Source organism: Ursus maritimus, unplaced genomic scaffold (genome assembly GCF_017311325.1).
Source record: "Ursus maritimus isolate PB19 unplaced genomic scaffold, ASM1731132v1 scaffold_14, whole genome shotgun sequence".
Taxonomy (NCBI): Eukaryota; Metazoa; Chordata; class Mammalia; order Carnivora; family Ursidae; genus Ursus; species Ursus maritimus.
In genome coordinates, this window is record NW_024423786.1 from 8,314,134 (window position 1) to 8,336,021 (window position 21,888).

Below are 21,888 nucleotides of genomic sequence, written 5' to 3' on the forward strand. Positions count from 1 at the left end.
CTCCCTCTGTCTCAACTTTCAACACACGTTCCTCACTAAGCTGAATCATTTTTAGCTTTTAATTTAAAGTGGGAGACTTGTGATTCTTCCTTTCACTTCGACACTTACAGGCCATTGTAGGATTATTAATTAGCCTAATTTCAATACTGTTGTGTCTTAGGAAATATGGAGGCCTGAGGAGAAGGAGGGAGATGGGGAGAGAAATGGCCATTTTGTGGGCAGTCACAAAACACACGTTTGTCAATGAAATTCTCTGTCTTATATAGGTATGGTTCATGGTGCCACCAAGCAATGACAATAGCAACGTCAAAGATCACTGATCACAGATCACCAACGAAGTGAGCAAATGCTCCCAGAAAAATGGCGCCGATAGACTTGCTCAATGTAGAGTTGCCACGAGCCTTCAATGCATGAAAAATGCAATATCTGTAGAGCTCAGTAAAGTGAAGCACGACGAAGTGAAGCACGGTGAAGGAAAGTAAGCCTGTACCCGTCTCCTCTCCTACACTCTCGAGAACACCTTTTCTTGCCCTCTGGAAATTCTGCGGACCCTTTGGAATCCATCTTATTACTCCAGCAAAAATCACCGGCTCAGTAAGTTGCAGTGTTTGTTAAGCCTGGTTTAAGACCATCTGTGATAGAATCGTCCAAGGTTGTTTTTTTTTTTAATCACCTAGGATTCTTATTAAAGGCATATATTTCAGTGGCAGCACCCGAGGCCAGTGGGTGAGGTAAGATGCGGCTGACCCCGTCAAGAAGCTGCTGCCTTAATCAGCCCCTGCAGCAGCGCACTGCCACAGGGGATTGGCAGCTATGGCCACGGACATCCTGGGTGAAGCAGGGCTGCACTTTGATGAGCTGGACAAGCTGCGCGTGTTGGACCCGGAGGTTACCCAGCAGACTGCAGAGCTCAAGGAAGAGTGCAAGGACTCTGTGGACAAAACTGGCCAGTTTCAGAAAATAGTTGGTGGTTTAACTGAGCTGTTGACCAACTTGCAAAAGAAGCCAAAAAAAAATGAGAGGATGAAGGCCACTGGTGCTCAGAACTTGCTCATATCTATAGCAAAACAGAGAGAAGGCCAATGGCAGCAACTGCACGCTCTGATAGCAGAAAAGAAAATGCAGCTGGAAAGGTATTGGGTTGAAGAGGAAGCTTTTTGTAAAGGAGAGCAGAATGAAACGGATTTATTGACCAATTTATTTTTCAGAATTGAACTGAAAATTTCATTTTATAGCAGGAGGGCAAAAAACCAAAACCAAACCCAAAAAACCTCTGTACCATTCCAGTGACTTGACTAATGACCCACGTATGTCCTGAGGATGGTGTGTAAGGAAAGCAGCATCTCTGAAGGCACTAAACAAATGTGGGGAGCTTGTTGCAGATGTCCGTGCACATCTGCTGGTGAACACCCAGTGGTCACGGTGCTCCAGGCTCTCACCTCTCGGCATTCTTAGCCTGAACTGAGCAGTCTGTAAACTCTGATCCTTTTTTTCCTTTGTAAATTCACAAAGCTTTGGAAAGGAAGAGCAATAAATTATTGTTTAAAAAATAACTAAAAATAAAAGCGTATATTTCTGGGGTTACCTAGGTGACTCAGTCAGTTAAGCGGCCAGCTCTTGATTTTGGCTCAGGTCATGATCTCAGGGTCCTGGGATGGAGCCCTCGTGTGGGAGTCTGCTGGAGGATTCTCTCTCCCTCTCCTTCTGACCCTCCCCCACTTGTGCGTGCACTCTCTCTCTCTAAAATAAATAAATAAATCTTTTTTAAAAAACCCATATGGGGTGCCTGGGTGGCTCAGTCGGGTGGCTCAGCATCTGCCTTCCGCTCAGGTCGTGATCAGGTCCTGGGATCCAGCCCCGAGTTGGGCTCCCTGCTTGGTGGAAAGTCTGCTCCTCTCTCTCCTTCTGACTGCCACTCCCCCTGCTTGTGCTCTCTCCCTCTCTGACAAATAAATAAATAAAATCTTTTCAAAAATTTGTACACAAATGTTCATAGCAGCATTACTTATAATAGTCAAAAAGTGGAAACAACCCTATATTCATCAACTGATGAATGGATAAAAAATGTGGCATCTCCATAAATGGAATATTATTTGGCAATGAAGAAGGATACATACTACTGCATGGGTGATATTATGCTACGTGAAAAGCTAGTCATAAAGGACTCTGTATTGTATGATTCCATTTATATGAAATATCCAGAATGGACAAAGCCACAAAGACCAAAAGTAGAGTAGTGGTTGACAGGAGGAAATACGGAGTAATTGTAATAGGTATGCAGTTTCTTTTTGAGGGTGATAAAAATATTCTACAATTACATAGTAATGATCATTGGACAACTTTGTGAATATACTAAAAACCATTGAACTGTACATCTTAAAAGGGCAAATTTAATCATATGGGAATTATAGCTCAACAAAGCTGTTATTTTATTTTTTCAAGACTTTATTTTTTTGAGAGAAAGAGAGAGAGAGAGAGCAAGCATGAGCTGGGAGAGGGGCAGAGGGAGAAGCAGGCTCCCCACTGAGCAGGGAGCCTGACGCGGGGCTTGATCCCAGAACTCCGGGATCATGACCTGAGCTGAAGGCAGACACTTAACCGCCTAATCTCCAGAGCCACCTAGGTGCCCCAAAGCTGTTAATTTAAAATGCAAATGGTCACAAGGGAAGGGCAATAACGGAAAGGTGTGATCATTTACAGCAGCAATTTGTTTTTGTTTGTTTTGTTTTTTTAAGTAGGCTCCATGCCCAACATGGGGCTTGGACTCACAACCCCAAGATCCAGAGTTACATTCTGTACTGATTGAGCCGGCCAGGCACCCCCAGAGCAGTGATGTGTAACTGCTTTTGTGCCATGGACGTCCTTGGCAGCCTGGGGAACCCATCTCAGAATGAAGTGCTTGAATGTACAAAATAAAATATGTATAAAATAAAAGATTACGATGAAGCAAATTGTATCAAAATAAAGTTCTCCAATTTAAAAAAATATATACGGTGAAAATTCCTCCTCTCAACTCCGCTCCCCCTCTTCCCAGGTCTCAACCCAGTCCACCCGACGCCACCCAACCAAGGAAACACTTTGTGGGTTTTTAATGTAATTGTATGTATTTCCAGAGTTTCTTTAAGCACATACAAGCACATGTAAACTTATATTCTTATTTTATCCTTTCTTTCTTTTTTTTATTTTAATGTTTTTTATTATATTATGTTAGTCACCATACAGTACATCCCTGGTTTCTGATGTAAAGTTCGATGATTCATCATTAGTTGCGTATAACACCCAGTGCACCATGCAATACGTGCCCTCCTTACTACCCATCACCAGTCTATCCCATTCCCCCACTCCCTTCCCCTCTGAAGCCCTCATTTTATCCTTTCTTAAATACAGAGGGTACTGTATTATACACACTACTAAAGACCTTGCTTTTTGTTTCCACGTAACAAAATATCTTGGAGATTTTCCCCAGGTCCGTACATAAAGAACATCCTCAATTTTTTTTTGGCTTCCTAGGGTTATTCCATTATATAAATATAAGATAATTTATTTAATGCTCTCTCTTGTAGGACATTTGGATAATTTCCAGTATTTTGCTATTACAAACGTAGCTTCAGTTAATAACCTTGTATATATATCATTTCATTCATGGGCAAGATCTATAGTCTGGAATCCCAGAAATGGTACTGCTGGGTCAAAGAATATATGGTGTCTGTAATTTTGATAGATCTTGGACACATTGCCTTCCACAGAGGTTAGATCAATTACATTCTCACCAACAATATGTGGGTGTGTCTGACTCCTTGCTTTCCCACAGCTTTACCAACAACATTTGCTAGTCTGATGGGTAAAGAATCACATCTCTGCGTAGTTTTATGTTGTATTTCTATTTCTTTTTTTTATTTCTATAAGTGGGATTAAATGTCTTTTCATATGTTTAAGGATTACTTGTATTTCATTTCCCTGAACTATGTTCATATCCTTTGCCCATTTTTCTACCGTGTTGTTGGTCTTAGTTTATATGTAGAGGAGAGAGAAGAGAATGAGAATGAGGGAGAAAAAGACAGAGATAGAGACCCACACAGAGAGAGATAGAGACACAGAAAGAGAGGGAGGAAAGGAGGGAAAGTGGAGGAGAAAGGGAGGGAGGAGATCGGCATCTTGCCTTTTTTAGTTGCAATATACCTTTCTTTTTGTACGTCATTCGACTCTGCTCAGGTATGACAAGCTGAACATGCAGAATACTTTTTTTTTTTTTAAATTAGGCTCCCTGCCCAGTATGGAGCCCAGTGTGGGGCTTGAACTCACAACCCTGAGATCAAGACCTGAGCTGAGATCAAGAGTCAGACGCTTAACCAACTGAGCCACCCAGGTGCCCCCAGAATACTTTTCAAATGTAGTTGAATACATAATCTTTTGTTTATGGCTTCTCAATTTTGAGTCATAGCTAGAGTCCTCCACTCCAAGGTATCTCAAATGATTTCTAGGTACTTCAGAGTTTGAGAACCGTGCCCAGACATCTGCCTCTCCCACTAGAATGTAAGGTCCCCGGTCAGCGACAAGAACTGAGTCATCCATGTCCCCCACAGCCCATAGTGCCTGGCATACTGTAAATGCTCAAGAAAATGCTTGTTGAATAAGTAAATCCCAACGGGTTCAAAACCATCCTCTTCTCCTAAGTACTGTGAAGAATCCTCAGGTTCACGGAGCCATCCTCCACCCCGAGGAGGATATCTTCGGCTTTAGCTTGCAGTTATCTTTTTTTTTAAATCTGTGTCTGCTTCCCATGATGCCCTGGGAGTTCGTCAGGGCCAGACTGCTTCTGAGTCACCCATTGACGCACAATCACATGTTAGACGTTCAATAAATATTTGAGGCATGAATGGTCAAGGGAGGGGCCCCACCTGTTCCCCAGAACTTCTTCTCTGAAGTATTTGTTTGTATTTCTCTTCTCACTCTTGGACTGCCTTCAAGTTTAATGACTTGTGTTCCTGTCTCCTCACCTTGCTCATTCTTATCCCAGATCCTTTGCACTGATGTTTCCTTTGCCTTGAATGTTCCCCCAGGACTTCAAAAGATTGGCTTCTCAGCAGTAGGATTTAGCTCAAAGCTCACCTCCTTTGAGGCCTTGCCTAAACCCATAAGCCAATGTAGCTCACTAGCCATTTATTATCATACCACTGTTTGGTTTTCTTCCTACAACATCATTATCTGAAATCCTTTTGTTTATTTGCATATTTGTACAAGATCTGAGTTCCCCTCTACCCTAGGAATGTCAGCTCCTTGAAGTGTGGGGCAAGGCTGTCTTCTTTACTGCTGTATTCTCAGCCCCTGGGAGGGCTGGCACATAATAAGTGCCTAATAAATATTTGTTGAATGATGGCTGTCTGGGACCTTCTCCAGGGAGGGATTTAGATATTAATAATAGGGGCACCTGGGTGGCTTGGTTAGGTGTCCGACTCTTGATTTCAGTTCAGGTCGTGGTCTCTGGTTCCTGGGATGGGGCTCTGCACTCAGTGGGCAGTCTCCCTCTCTCCCTCTCCCTTTGCCTTTCCCCTCACTCTCTTGCTCACATGGGTGCTCTCTCTCTCTCAAATAAATAAAGAAGTAAACCTTTAAAATAATAATAATAATAATAACAATAACAATAGTGATTTCTTGAGGTCCAAGGATGCACTAAATTCTGCAGCAGGTACATTTTATGATTATCTCATTCAACCTTCATGACAACCCAGTGGGGTAGGAGCTATTTTTAATCCCTATTTGTCAGATCCAACTGAAGCTTAGAAGAGTTACCTCACTCAGCCAGTGCTAGCCCTCTAGCCCTCGGAGTGGTGTTCCTGAGTGGTCACACCTTCAAGATCACGTAGGAACCTGTTAGAAATGGTTTCTTAGGCTCTGTCATACTGAGTCATACTGAGTCGGAAACTCTGGGATGGGGCCCAGCAATCTGAATTTTAACAAGCTCTCCAGGTGATGATACACAGTGTGAAACACCTTGAGCTGAAAAAGGATGAGCTTGGACTCTTTTTTTTTTTTTAAACAGCTTTATGGATCACTTGTAAAAGTAGAAATAAACAAATTACAGCTTTATGGAGATATAATTCATATACCACTAGTGATCGAGTCAATGGTTTTTAGTATATTTTCAGAGTTGTACAACCATCGCCAAAATGGACTGTGATTAAGTGATTAGAACATTTTTGTCTCTCCTAAAAGAAACCCCATCACCCCCATTAGAATCATTCCCCATCCCCTCTTCCTCCCCAACTCTAAGAAACCGCTAATTTATTTTATGTCTTTATTATAGTTTTGCCTGTTCTGGACATTTCATATAACTGGAATCATACAAATACGTATGTGATCTTTTGTGACTGGCTTCTTTCACTTTGCATGCTTTCAAAGCTTATCCATGTAGTAGCATGTAATCCTTTCTATTGACAAATAATATCCCATTTATGGATATGTCACATTTTAAAAATCCATTCACCAATTGATGAACATTTGTGTTGTTTCTGTCTTTTAGCTATTGTGAATAACACTACGAACACTTGTGTGTAAGTTCTGGTGTGGACATATGTTTTCATTTCTCTTGGATAATATATACAGGAGTAGGATTGCTGGGTCAAGGGTAAGACCTTACACTACTAACCACTACACATTTCAGCTAGGCTTAGTCTCTACTACTATTAAATAATTATATTATAACACCCGTATTCACTTCCATCTATGAATTGTCTTTGTTGCAAAGTCCTTTACTTTTATTATCACAAATCCCCACCTCAATCCCCTAACGCAGGAATCATTATCGCTGTTATAAGGGTGAGAAAAACTGGGGCTCACAGAAGTGAGGCAGCTTGTCTACACTCAGTGAACTCGAGTGGAGCTGGGACCACAACCCACATGTGCCTATTTTCTGTGCCCTCTGTGCCTGATATCAAGTCCCAAGTCATACCCTGTCCCGAAGCTTTCAAAACATGCCTCTTCCCCTCCTTTCAGGCCTTTTCTGGAAGTTAGGCTGGCCTGAAGTCCCAAGGGTGAGAGCTACACACTCCCCATGCTCTTTTCCCCAGCTGGGGCTGAAGGCCAGGGGAGGGGCTTCCCTGGGAGCTGGAAATAAAATGGAGGGTGGGCTGTGCTGTGCTGGGCAGTATCTTACCGGAGTTACCTCACCGGAGGCTGGAAGGGGGAGGTAAGTGTTTTTGGGGGGATTTGGGGGGGGTGCTACTGGAGAGCAGATGAGGTGGGCTTGGCATGGGGAGTAAGGAGTGAGGCTGAGACAGGAGGATTTGGGTAGTGCTAAGTGGGGGAGTTCACAGATAGGCTGGCAGAGGAAATCCCCCAAGTTGTTAGAAGGAAAGAGTGATTTTACCTGACTGGTAAGGGGGTTCCTTGTTTCATGACCACTCTCTGAGCCCCTTACCCTGTTCCAGGCCCTTTCTGCACCGGGAATAGAGAGACTATCTCAGGGTGAGGCACCCAAGGATTGGTGGGGCCAAGTCAGAAACAAGAACTGAGGCACACTTGGCTTGGAAGTAGGAAGGGCAAGATGAAGGGGGGACTGTGTAGCCATCTAAAAAGGCTTTCCAGGGGTGCCTGGGTGGCTCAGTTGTTGGGCGTCTGCCTTTGGCTCAGGTCATGATCCCAGCGTCCTGGGATCGAGCCCCATGTGGGGCTCCCAGCTCGGTGGGGAGGCTGCTTCTCCCTCTCCAGCTTCCCCCTGCTTGTGTTCCCTCTCTTGCTCTCTCTGTTGAATAAATAAATAAAATCTTATAAACAAACAAGCAAACAAACAAATAAATAAAAAGGTTTTCCAGAACCTCAACTTCCCACATTTATAGTATTCTTGTCCAGTCTGTGTTGTCTATATAAAACTTTTCTCATCAGTAAATAAATAAATAAACAGGCCTTCTAAAGAGCGGAAACTAGTGAAATTGGGGCTTCAGGGCTGCATATGTTTAGCCCTGAGCTGGAGGAGGATACCGCAGGTGGTGGGCAAAGGTTTGGAGCACGCAAGAGCTGATGCAGAGAGTTTAAGGAGAGAAAGCGCCAGGTGAGCCCAGGGCTACCAGCTAGATTTCTGCGTTCAGGATGGTGGCCAGTAGCCATAAGCTACAGTGGCTGTTTCAATTTAAATTAGTTAACATGAAACAAAGTTAAAAATCCAGTTGTACTAGCCACATTTCAAGTGCTCAGTAGCCCCATGAAGCTAGCAGTTCTGGTACTGGGGAGAAAGGATATAGAACATCTCCAATATCCGTCACCACTGAAAGTCCCTTTGGCCAGTGGGAAGCCTCAGAAGGGGTCTGGATTGTACGAGGATGCAGGAGAGAGCCTGCGTGGACTGAGCTGCCTGACCCATGTGAGCCTGGCCTGTAAGGTCTCTGGGCTATAGGTGAAGAAACACTCTCCAGAAGAGGGGGGTGGTGTGACTCACCTCCTGCCAGCATAAAGTGGACTCTGCCCCCAGGGACAGGACCCAATCAGGCAGGGCCTCTTCAGTCCCAACTGGGGATCCCTGATCAGTGTGACCAGAGCCAGAGTCAGAGAAACATGGAGTGAGTAGTCCTGGGGAGGGAAGAGCAGCTGCTGAGTGGGATTGAGCCTGGGTCCTGAGGGGGTTGCCAGCTTGGTCCCAGTCGGCATGCGTGGGATTGGACAGGAGAAGGGCTGGAAAAGTGTGTGTGGGAGTTGAGAGGAGAGACCAGAGTGGAGGTTAGCTGGATGGGGGTGGGGCTGCACTGTGCCAAATTATGAGTAAGAGGGAGCCTTCTATTCCTACCCTAACTAGCTTTTCTGCTTCCTTCCCAGGTCCAACACTACCCAGGTGACAAGGATGGAATATGCCATGAAGTCCCTCAGCCTTCTCTACCCCAAGTCCTTGTCCAGGTGAGGAGAGCCAAGGGTGGAAGCAAAGAAGAACTACTTGTGAGCTGTAAGGCAGACCTTTTCAAACTTCAGTGGGCTCATAAGTCACCTGGACATCTTGTTAAACGCAGATGCTGATTTAGTAGGTCTGGAGTGGGACCCAAGATTTTGCACTTTTTTTTTTTTTTTTTAGTTAGAGAGAGAGAGAGCAGAGTGCTTGAGCGGGGGGCAGGGGCAGAGAGAGGGAGAGAGATCTTAAGCAGGCTCCACACTCAGTGCAGAGCCCAAAGCAGGGCTCAATCTCACGACCCTGAGATCATGACCTGAACTGAAATCAAGAGTCGGACACTTTATCAACTGCACCACCCAGGCACCCCCATTCTTGATCTCATTTAAACCTGATCACAACTTTGGGAAGTGGGGATTATTATACCAAATTAATAGATGGGGGCACTGAGGCACAAAGTGGGTGCTCTCAATCACCTAGCAAATGGGTAGTGGAGCCAGGATTCAGGCTTGGGTCTGACTCAAAAACCCAGGGCCCTTTGCCACTTCATTTCACTTTACAGGTGGGAAGAGAGAGGCCAAGAGAGGAAAGTGGTATTGGGGGGATGTGGGATGGGTCCCCTATCACCTTGCTACTCATCATGGTCAGCGTCAACGAGCAGCGTCAATGCCACTTCGAAACTTATTAGACATACAGAATCCCAGACTCCACCCAGACCTACTGAATCAGATTCAGATCCCCAGAGGACATATATGTTCACTAATGTTTGAGATGTACTGATCTAGCAGGCCTTTGAGTAAGACTAGTAAGACTTAGAGCAGGCCTGGTGGGTGGTAGAGGAGGAGAAATATGATAGGCTCAACCTACAGGGGTAGGGGACTTAGTTCCCTGCAGTGCAGTAAGGGCTGGGAGGCAGCAGACAGCTCATTCCAGCGCTCCAATTGTTCCTAGGCATGTGGCAGTGAGCACTTCGGTGGTGACCCAGCAGCTCTTGTCGGAGACCAGCCCAGAGGCCCCCAAGGCCCGGCCCTGGAGAGTAACCACTGCTGACCGGAGTGTGCGGAAGGGCATCATGGCGCACAGTCTCAAGGACCTCCTGAACAAGGTGAGGGACAGGACTGCCCTCAGCACAGCCCAACCACCGGGACCATGGCTAAGAGCTGGCCCTGCCAGCTGCCTCTGTCCTCTAGGTCATGAGCGGGGAGTTCAGCTGGGATGGAGTTCATGAGTTAGATGGTGAAAAGATTTCCTTTCTGATGCCAACTCTAATGAGTTGGTAGTGCCTGCCTGGAGTGCTGTCCAATAGATTAGTGAAAGGAGGAAGGCAGTATATTGCCATCCTATACTAACAGTAGGCCAGCGGCATTTTCGGAGTATATTTTTCTTATTGGAAGGACCCTTAGGTTCCCTTTTCCATCGCACACACACCTGGAAGTTGGGGAAATAGGCAAGATTTTAGAGATTCTCTTCCCCATCTCCTCCCTTCAGTCAGGGCAGGTCTTCAATCCATCTCCTACACTGGCTTTCCGTGGAAAGCTTTGTTAATCGCTGTAGAAGACTTTCTTCAAATTATTGATCAGGTAAGCTTCCAGAGCAGGAAACCAAAGGCTCTCGTGGATAGCAGTTAACAGCAGGCAAGAATGACACCCTTCCCCATTTCCATGCTCCCTCTCTCCCACTGCCTCTCCTGTAGCCTCACCTAATCTGGCTCTGTATTAATCTTGTGCTTCACTGACCCATTATGTTACCAGCTCCAGGCGATGGGACCCCTGCTCCTAGGCAAGCCCAGTTGCCTGGCACAGATCATACATTTAGATTAGGCTTCTGATTACTAGATTCTAGAGTTTAACATATAGAAATCATAGCTGACCTAAGCCTCTATTCCAGAGTCCCTTCCCTGTTTCTGTGAATTAGGTCTGTTCTTCTTCATGGGAGTCCATTTCCCCTCTCTTGTGAGGCTTGTGGCTGGGACACACCAATTTCTTATGCCCTGAATCAAAAGGTCTCTTTCACACTTGAGTCTAGACTTACTAGTGCTTTTCACTTAAGGTCTGAGGACCACCTCCTGTACCAAAATGGACTTGCTGCACATGACTTCCGAGCCTGCACGCCCTGGGACTGATGAGATCGTGAGTGAGGCTCAGGAACTGTCATTTTTAGCAGGTTCTTCAGGAGACTCTAATCACTGAGTTTGGGGACCCCAAGTTAGAGTCCTAACTCCAAAGGATGCAGACAGGAACAACAGTGAGGGTTCATCTTTCCAGCATGGAACCCAGGTTAGAAGTTAAGTCTTACTGATCGAACATACATCAACCTATGTAGACTGCTTTTCCAAGTTTGGCAATATAAGGAAAGGAGCAGAGAGAGGGAGGGGAGAAGGGCAAGGTGATACAGTTGGCATTGACCAGATTTTTAGTCCCTTATTGGCCATGGCAAAGAATAGAGGGGTTTCATTTTAAAAGACCACAGTAAGTCTTTGGAGGATTTTTTTAAAAATTAATTTTGAAAGAATCTCAAACTAACAAAAGTTACAAGAACAATACAAGACTTCCTAAATCACTTGAGAGTAAGTTGCCAACCTGACGCTTCTCGTTCTTCAATACTTCAGTGTGTCTTTTCTATAAACAAGAATATTCTCCTATATAATTGAAATACAACCATCATTGGAAAACATACAATGTCACATGACTTCAGTTTAGTCCTGAGACTCCATTCAGGTGTTACTAATCATCCCAATAATGTCCTTAATAGCAAACAGATTCAGATCAGGATTGAGTATTTTATTTAATTGTGTGTCTCTTTAGTTTCCTCCAATCTGGAACAGTTCATCAATTTTCCTTAACTTTCATGGCCTTGACTGTTTTGAATATTATAAGCCTGTTGTTTTGTTTACTGTTCTTCAGTTTGGGATTGCTTATTTCCCCATTTCAGCCTATATATCTGGCAGGAATATGATAAAAATGGGCTGTCACTGCAAAATTGCATATAATTTTGATTTGTCACGTTACTGTTTAACTTTGATTATCTGAATAAGGAGGTATATTTAGGCTTCCTTATGTAAAGTTACTGTTTTTCCCTTTGTATTAATTATTTTCTAGAGCAGTACTTTGTATTAAATATACATCTCATTCTGCATCCAACTTTCAATTTCTTCATTTACTTATATCAGAAGGGATTCAAATATTCCTATTTTAATGGGATATGAGGATGGTAACAGATTATTTATTGATGGTCAAATGGTCCAAGATTTAGCCAGTGGGACTCCCTTCAGCCCAATTTCTGTCCTTTTCCCATGTCCCTATCATTCTTCAATGCTTTCTGACTTTCAATCACAACGAGGTATGGCAAGCTCATCTTGTACTTTACCTGCCCTAGCCCTTGAATTGGCTATTTTTCCTAAGGAGATCTGCTTCATTTTAGGGGAGAATGGTATTCAGAAGCCAAGATCTGGGAGTTAGTTGTGTTCATTGCTATCGGTATGTTGCGGATCCCAGAACTTTATTGAAGGATTTTAAGCAGAAACACATGTTCTCTAGTGAATCCAAGCAAGAAAAGTAAAGTGAGAATTCTACTATCCCAAGATAGCTAATGATGTGGTTGTGAATGTCCTAAATAGTTTATCCTTATATACGACTTAATTAAATGGGGTTATGTAGTATACTGCCTGACTTTTCACTCTCTAGCATGAATGGGTCGTGGATCTCCTTCCATTTTAATCAGTATATTTAATCAGTAAATTTAGTAAATGCATATTATGGATGATATACTCTCCCAGGTAACTTATAGCATTTCTTGTAATCATAACCTTGAGATAGTTACTACTATTTTCATTTTCTAGAAGCAGAGGCCAAGTTCATTCACTGGGATTTAAACCCAGGCTGTCATCTCATACACTTTTGCATTTAGCCATTGTGAGGACACTAAGACTATACTTGCCTCAACTTTTTGGATGACGAAACAAGTTCAGATAAATGAGATAACTTTCCTAAATTCAGAATAATAATGTAAGGGAGATAAACTTCAAACCCAGGTCTCTTTAACTCTAGAGTTACACTATCCAGTGCAGTAGTTACTAGTTACATGTGGTTGCCGAACTCTTGAAATGAGGCTAGTTGAAACTGAGATATGCTGAAGTATAAATCACATACAGGACTTTGAAGACTTAATATGAAAAAAATGTAAAATCATAAATTTTTATCCTGATTTTTTGTTGAAATCATATTTTAGATGGAATTAAATATATTACAAGTATCATGTGGCTATTAGAAAATTTTAAATTATATATGTGTGATATATATGTGATATATATATATATATGTGATATATGTGTGATACAGAGCATCTATGAAAAACTCACAGCTAACAACATACTTATTGGGAAATTCTGAAAACTTTCCCCTTACAATCAAGAACGACATAAGAATATCTGTTCTTGCCACTTCTATACAACATGGTGCTGGAGGTTCTAGCCAAGCTAATCACGCAAGAAAATAAAATAAAAGGCACCCTGATTGGAAAGGAAGAGGTAAAACTATTCCTATTTGCAGATAGAAAACCCTATAGAACAAACACACACACACACAAACACACACACACAATTAGAGCTAATAAATGGGTTCAGCAAGGTTGCATGATATAAGGTTGCAAGATATAAGATCAATATACAAAAATCAATTGTATTTCTATACATTGACAATAAATAATCTAAAAATAAAATTAAGAAAATGAGGGGGCACCTGAGTGGCTCAATCGGTTAAGTGTCTGATTCTTGATCTCAGCTCAGGTCTTGATCTCAGGATCATGAATTCAGGCCCCATGTTGTGTTCCATGCTGGATGTGGAGCCTACCTAAGGGGGAAAAAAACTAATGAGTCCATTCATTATAGCATCAGTAAGAATAGAATGTTTAAGATTAACTTTAACAAAAGTATATGACTTGTAGATTGAAAATTGACATTGGTGAAATAAATTAGATTGAAGACTTAAAGAAGACCTAAATAATAGACAAATGTGTTCAAGGATTGGAACACTTAATGTTGTTAAGATGGCGATACTCCCCAATTTGATCTGTAGATTCAATGCAATCCCCATCAAAATTCAAGCTACTATTTTTATAGATATTGACAAGCTGATGCTAAAATTTATATAGAAATACAATGGACCAAAAATAGCTAAAACAATCTTGGAAAAAGACAAAGTTGGAAACTTACAATTCCTGATTCCAAAGCTTACTACAAAGCTATAGTAATCAACTCTACGATATTGACATAAGGATAGACATGCTCTATTAGTTTACTAGGGCTTCCATAACAAAGTACCACAGACTGATACTTTAACAACAGAAATTTATGTTCTCTCAAATCTGGAGGATGGAAGTCTGAGATCAAGGTGCTGTCAGGGTTGGTTTCTTCCGAGACCTCTCTCTTGGACTTGTAGGTGGCTGTCTTCTTGTTTACATGGTCTTCCCTCTGGGTATGTTTCTTGGTCCTAATCTCCCCTTCTTATAAGGACACTAGTAATATTGGATTAGGGCCCATCTTAATGACATCATTTTAATTTAATTACCTTTTTAAAGACCCTATCTCCAAATATAGTCAGATTCTGAGATCCTGGGGCTTAGGACTTCAATATGTGAATTTGGGAGATATTACAAATCAATAGAATAGAACTGAAAGTCCAGAATTACTTCCCATGTATCTATGGTCAACTGATTTTCGACAGGAGAAAGAACAGTCTTTTCGATAATTGGTGCTGGGACAATGGAATATCCATATGCAAAATAACAAAGTTTCATCCCTACCTCACACCATGAACAAAATCAAGTCAAAATGGATCAAAGAGCTAAATGTAGAGCTAAAACTATAAAATTCTTAGTCTTCATGACTTTGGTTTCTTTGATATGGCATCAAAGCACAAGCAATCGGAGGGGGGAAAATCAGACTTCATCAACATTAAACACTTTGTATGTGTTATCAAAAAAATTAAATGACAACTTATAGAATGGGAGAAATTATTTGCAGATCTCATATATGAGAAGGATCTAGTATCAAGAATACATACAGAGGGGCGCCTGGGTGGTTCAGTGGTTAAACGTCTGCCTTTGGCTCAGGGCGTGATCCCAGGGTCTTGGGACTGAGCCCCGCATCAGGCTCCCTGCTCTGCTGGAAGCCTGCTTCTTCCTCTCCCACTCCCCCTGCTTGTGTTCCCTGTCTCTCGCTGGCTATCTCTCTCCCTGTCAAATAAATGAATAAAATCTAAAAAAAAAAAAAAAAGCATACAGAACTCCTATAACTCAACAATAAAAAGACAACCCAATTAAATATGGGTAAAGAAGGATGCCTAGGTAGCTCAGTCGGTTGGGCATCTGTCTTTGGCTCAGGTTGTGATCCCAGGGTCCTGGGATCGAGTCTTGCATTAGGCTCCTCGCTTGGCAAAGAGCCTACTTCTGCCTACCTCTCCCCCTGCTTGTGCTCTCTCTCTGACAAATAAATAAATAAAATCTTTTAAAAAATAAAATTAAATAAATAAAAATGTGTAAAGAATTTGGAATAAACATTTCTCTAAAGAAAATATATAAATGGCTAGTAACATATGAAAAGATATTCAACATCATTAGTCATTAGGGAAATTCAAATCAAAACTAGTTCATAGCCACTAGAATGGCTAAAATAAAAGGCAGACAGTAACAAGTGCTGATAAGGATATAAAGAAATTGGAATCTTAATTCATTGCTAATGGGCACATAAAATAATGCAGCTGCTTTGGAAAACAGTTTTATAGTTCCTCAAAAAGTTAAACATACAGTTAATTGTGTATTCAGTATTTTCACTCCTAGGTATATACCCAGGAAAACTGAAAACATATTTTACTCACAAACTTGTACATGAATACTCATAACAGCAGTATTCATAATACATCACCTTATAATGGAAACAACCCAAATGTCTATGCCAACTGATGAATGGATTAAGAAAATGGTGTATTGGGGTGCCTGGGTGGCTTAGTCAGTTAAGCATCTTCCTTCCGCTCAGGTCATGATCCCAGGGTCCTGGAATTGAGCCCCATGTTGGGCTCCCAGCTCAACGGGGAGCCTGCTTCTCCCTCTGCCTGCCACTCCCCCTGCTTGTGCTTGCTCTTTCTCTCCCATGAATAAATGAAATCTTTAAAAAATGTGATGTATCTATATAGTAGAATATTATTCAGCCATAAAAAGAAATGAATCATGTTACAACATAGATGAAATTTGAAAACATACTGAGGAAAAGAAGTCGGTCTAAAAAGACCACATATTGTATGATTCCATTTATATGAAATGTCCAGAATGGGCAAATCCATAGAGACAGACAGTAGAGGTTGCCATGGGTTGGGGGATGGGAAATGAGAGCTAATGGGTAATGGGTTTCTTTTGGGATGATGAAAATGTTCCGAAATCAGATAGTTGCGATGGTTGCACAACTTTGTGAATGTAGTAAAAAACACTGAATTGTATACTTTAGAAGGGTGAATTTTATGGCATGTGAATTATATCTCAATAAAAAATTACATATGTGAGTCCCGTTATATTTTTTTTGGACAGCACTGTTCCAGAACATAACCATGAATCCAGGTACCAAGAAGGACCATAATATAGAATGTTTGAATGGTGATCCCACAGCAGGAGCCTGGGTTCCAGTCCCATTTCCCATAGATCCTTATCTACTTGCTCTTTCCCNNNCAGCTGAGATGATGTAATATGGGTCTTCCTCATGCCCTGTGGCTGCATGGGGATGGCAGAAGCATCACTGACCTTATTCTTCAGATCCGGGACACCCTGATACTGGCAGACAAGCCCTTCTTTCTGGTGCTGGAGGAAGATGGTACGACTGTAGAGACCGAAGAGTATTTCCAAGCCCTGGCAGATGACGCGGTGTTCATGGTCCTCCAGAAGGGGCAGAAATGGCAGCCCCCATCAGAACAGGTGAGTTCCCACCTGGGTGGTGGGGAGAACATTGGGAGCCTGGGAGAAGTCCTTCGGTGGGTGCCAACCACAGGCTTGTCTTGATACAGGGTACTAGGTACCAACTTTCCCTCTCCCGTAAGCCTGCCAAGAAGATTGATGTGGCTCGCGTAACTTTTGACCTATACAAGATGAACCCACAGGACTTCATTGGTTGCCTGAATGTGAAGGCCACTCTGTATGGCACATATTCCCTTTCCTACGACCTGCACTGCTACCGGGCCACGCGCATCATGAAGTGAGTGAAATGGGATTAGCTGGGGATAGGGTGGGTATTCAACAAGGGGGGAGCCCCTTTCTGCTTACATGGACCTCAGCTTTCTTGGGCCTGGGACTAGTGTTGATTCTGACAAAGCATGACAGTGAGCACTTGTCTAGAACTTCATGGCTGAATTAGTGCTTTAGCGTATGCCAAAGGGATATACGTACTCCTCCAGGTGGAACTGGGATACATTATTTTTCTAATTACCTTCCACTACCACAACTACTTTTTTCCACCTAAAATAGTAAGTTTTCCTAAGTAGTCTTCTAATCAACTTTTAAAAAGTGAACGTGTGTCAAAGATTTTATTGAACTCATTAATTAAGGAGAGAACCAGAAAGAAGTTACAATCAGTTCAGAGAATTGCAAACCCCACCAATACATACAGGTCCATCGAGAATGCCGAGATAAGGGGCGCCTGGGTGGCTCAGTCCGTTGAATGGCCAGCTCTTGGTTTCAGCTCAGGTCATGATCTCAGGGTGATGGGATCGAGCCTCATGTCAGGCTTTCCCCTCTGCCCGGGGAGTCTACTTGGGATTTTCTCTCTCCCTCTACTTCTGCCCCTTTCCCCTCCCTCATAAATAAATAAATCTTAAAAGAAAAAAGAATGAGATAAATTCATAGACACAAAATTGGATTTTTCCATGGGGTGGGAAGGATGAAATAACTGTCCTTCCACAGACGGAATTAATTTGCATGTCTATGAACAATAGTCATTTGTATTATCTAATGAACTTCTTTTTTTTTTTAAAGATTTTATTTATTTATTTGACAGAGATAGAGAAAGACAGTGAGAGAGGGAACACAAGCAGGGGGAGTGGGAGAGGAAGAAGCAGGCTCATAGCAGAGGGGCCTGATGTGGGGCTCGATCCCATAACGCCGGGATCACGCCTTGAGCCGAAGGCAGACGCTTAACCGCTGTGCCACCCAGGCGCCCCTATCTAATGAACTTCTTTTAAACTTTTTACTTTACTTTTGAAAGTTTAATCCGGTAACACAGGAAGCATGAGAATATGTTAAATCATAAGACAAGTACCGTTATGGGGATGTTTCTCAATTTCAGCTGCTCCACTGGTGTTCTAGTGAATTCTGACCCTATCAGGTGGATGCAGTCACGGAGGCAGAGACATCCAACTACTGCAAAGCCAAAAAGCTAGGGACTAGCGGAGCATGGCCTCTTGCCAGTTCCATCCGACAGATTCTACTCCTCCCCAGTTGCTTTATTTAGTGTCTACTGAGTACCCACCGTGTGCCTGGTCCTAGGATGTAAGCTACAGATCCAAGATATACAAGATGTCAGAACAAGGTCCACGATGGCAAAACTTTCTGTTGCCTCCAGTAACTTGATGAATGCTGGCACACAGCAGTAATTCAAATCATTGTAGAATGAATGAAGATGCAGTTGATCCTTGTTCTTAGAGGTCTTTTGAGAAATCCTGCTCAGGGTCCCCAGAGTTCTGCCAGAACATATGTACCTAGAGTATACCAAAACTTCTTGGCTTTTTTTAAAAAAAAAATCAGTTGTGTGTGGGTTCTTTTTTTTAAGATTTTATTTGTTTATTTGGGAGAGAGAGAGCACAAGCAGGGGGAGCGGCAGGCAGGGCAGGCAGAGGGAGAAGCAGGCTCCGTGCTAAGGAGCCCGATTCAGGACCCGATCCCAGGATGCTGGGATCATGACCTGAGCCGAAGGCTGATGAGCGACCTGAGGTGTGTGGTTCTGCTTGCCAGAGATGACTTCCAGTCACAGGCTTGAGCCTAGTTCTGTAGCTAGAGGTCCCATATTCCTCCTATACTCTATCTTGCCCCATTCTTGATCTGGGCTTGCTGCCGGTAGTTTACAAATTTCAAAATCTAGAGCAAGAAGCTTCAGCCTTTAAACTCAGTGCATTTAGGGGTAGTACGACTCTCAGACCTAAACACAATAGGCATGTTGGTATCAAAAACACAGCAAGCTGGAGTAGGTGTGGTGACTTAGTGGTGTCAGCTAATTTTATTATTTCTGTTGCTGCTGTTGTAATAAAACATATGTAAAATTTACCATTTCAACATTTTAAAGTGTATGGTTCAGTGCCTTAAATACATTCACAATCTTGTGCAACAGTTACCCCTATCAATTTCCAGAACTTTTTCACCATCTCGAACTGAAACTCTGTCCCCATTAAACACTAACTTTCCACTCCCCCCTCTTCCAGCCCCTGGTAAACTGTGTGCTCCTTTCTTTCTCTGTTAATTTGCCTGTTCTAGATACCTAATGCAGTACTTGTCCTTTCGTGACTTGTTTAGGTCACTGAGCATAATGTTTTCAAGTTTCATCCATGTTGTAGCACGCATCAGAATTTCATTCCTATTTATGGCCAGACAGCTGGTTTTAAGTCTCTGTTTTGTAATTTCAGAAATGGGTATACTTCTCAGATAGAGCCTTTAAATTTCTAAAGAAGGGGAACCTGGGTGGCTCAGTCAGTTAAGCATCCGACTCTTGGTTTGGGTTCAGGTCATGATCCCAGGGCTGTGAGATCAAGCCCCGTGAGATCAGCAGGGAGTCTGCTGGAGATTCTCTCTCTCCCTCTCCCTCTGCCCTTTCTCCCACTCATGCTCTCTCTCTCCCTGCCTTTCTCTCTCTAAAATAAAGAAATAAATCTTTTAAAAAAACAAGTAAATAAAATTTTAAAGAATGTTCATGTGTAGATGTTTATAGTTCTAATCATCTTTCTGCCTCCCTGCACCTCAACCATAAGTTCATGTATCAAATAAAGGTTAATAGTTTGAAAGTTTTAATACCAGCCAGAAAGTCTTTATTTTTCCTTTTGTATTTCCCTCCCTGATCCCCCACTAGGACTAGACAGCCCCAGTGACCTTCATTAATCTCTTTTAAACAGATTTGGATGAGAACTTGGTTAAAGTAGTCAAGCATTCCACCAGCTACCCTTGGCCCCATGTTTTGCCCTACTCATCTACCTATTGGGCTCCAAATGAAGCGATCTTATGTTGTTTCAATCTCATAACTCTGTGAGGCATCAAAATGGTATGATCGTATTTGACGGATGGGAAAGCAAAAGCTCAGAACTCTAGTAGTTGGCCAAGCTTCACACAGCTGAGAAGACCCGGTTAGCACTCTGGCCTGTCTGACCCAAGTCCTGTTCCCAGTACGTTGCAACACTGGGCACGGGGATCCTCATGTCCAGCGTCCTGAAAATTAGCTAGACCACACATGACTTGGAAAGGCCTCGGCATCTAGAACAGAGGTCATGAAGGAGAGCGCCATGGCATGGTGATTAATGTGGCTGGACCAAAGTAGTATTACAAAAATTAAAGGTCTTATTAAATGAGCTTGAACTTTGCATGAGAAAATAGCGAGGTTATGGACATCTCAATTAAAGTACGATGGCAGCCAATGCCTGTAGACCCTTTCCCACTTGCTGAGGGAGGGCAGCATCCAGTCCTGTTGACACACCACTTCACAGTTTATGAAATTATGGCGGTAGCATGGAGGGAAGACATTTAGAGGATGCAGGGAGGGGTTTTCTTTGTGTTTTGACTCTAGTGCCTTTTTCTTCCACCCAGGGAAGTTCTTCGTTGGGCCCTCTTCAGCATGCAGACCACAGGCCACGTGCTGCTTGGCACCTCCTGTTATATGCAGCAGCTCCTGGATGCCACAGAGGGAGGGCAGCCCCCTGAGGCCACCGCCCGCTCACTCATCCCGACCTGTCTGAAGATACTGCCGTGAAGGCTCCAGTCCTCGGAGGCATTCCTCAGACAAAGACTAGACTGTGGCCCCCAAGCTCAGCTAGTAGCACCCTCAAGCTGGCAGCTAGACAGCATCTTACCTCGCCACACCTCCTCACCCACGCAGGACCATGAAGGAAGCAGCCTTCCCGGGGGAAAGGCTGGAAACCCAAGGGTCCCTAGCCTGGCCTAGCTCCTTCCTGTCCAGGGTAGCTCAGCTGACCATGAAAGGTCACCAGCAGGCTAGGCACGAAGTCTGCCCCTCAGCTACCTGTCTTCACACACTCCCCACCTCCTGGCCTCCCAGCTCTAATACTCCCGACGGAACCGCCAAGCCCACTAGTGTATGATATTACATTATTTATGCGGATACATCTTTGCCTGTGTTCTTTGGGGGTCAGGGTGGGGTTCTGTCTGGAAGGTTGGAAAAGTCTAAGCAAAGAGAGGAATCTATTGTCAAACCGTTTTTCAAAATGTGGGGTACAGGAAATAGGACCTTTTCTACCAATGGAAAAAAATTTGATTCTGGAACTAATGTCTGCTGAATCAGAGACTTGAGCAGACCATGTAATCAACACGATAAAGGACAATTTCCACAATAAATCTGCCTATCAGAAGGGCTTTGAATGGCAGGGTGGGACTAAGGCACTCTTCCTGTTTCTCAGTGTTACATTTTATTACAACCTTGTAAGTGTTTAGGTGGGAAAGGACTCATCAGGCCATTAACACGCTCTCTGTCAATGAGTTCCCTCGCTGGCCAGAAGCTTATCTTTCATGTTCAGCACCACCAACTTCAGGATTTCAAAATGAGCTGTTACTTAGCCACAAAGAATATTAGTTCCTCATCAGTGAGACCTGGCATTTTTCTATCTAGAGCAACTCAAACGAGATAAGCATGAAAGGCTGAGTTTGTAGGTGACTGTGCTTTAGTGTGTGACTCTCAGATTCAAAACCATGTCATTTCTGCCCCTGAATATAAAGCCTTTTTGGGTTTATTAGATACCAAGTCCTGTGTTACCAAAGCCAGAGTCTGTAAAGTT

General features: G+C 43.1%; 1 protein-coding gene and 1 pseudogene across 2 annotated transcripts; both read left to right on the top strand.

Moving 5' to 3' along the window:
* Nucleotides 1–813: 813 nt before the first annotated feature.
* LOC103669648 lies at nucleotides 814–1,145 on the top strand (annotated as a pseudogene).
* A 5,944-nt stretch (nucleotides 1,146–7,089) lies between these two features.
* Nucleotides 7,090–21,220, top strand: CIDEC (cell death inducing DFFA like effector c). Of its 2 annotated transcripts, none has more exons than XM_040628480.1 (6): nucleotides 7,090–7,186; nucleotides 8,806–8,929; nucleotides 9,821–9,974; nucleotides 16,667–16,825; nucleotides 16,915–17,102; nucleotides 20,687–21,220. In XM_040628480.1, exons 3-6 carry the CDS (start codon nucleotides 9,942–9,944, stop codon nucleotides 20,847–20,849), a joined length of 543 nt encoding a protein of 180 aa, XP_040484414.1. In that variant the 5' UTR covers nucleotides 7,090–7,186; nucleotides 8,806–8,929; nucleotides 9,821–9,941; the 3' UTR covers nucleotides 20,850–21,220. The 2 variants fall into 2 exon arrangements, with proteins under 2 accessions (XP_040484414.1, XP_008696124.2); XM_008697902.2 differs by having other exon boundaries at nucleotides 8,806–8,883.
* Nucleotides 21,221–21,888: the final 668 nt, after the last annotated feature.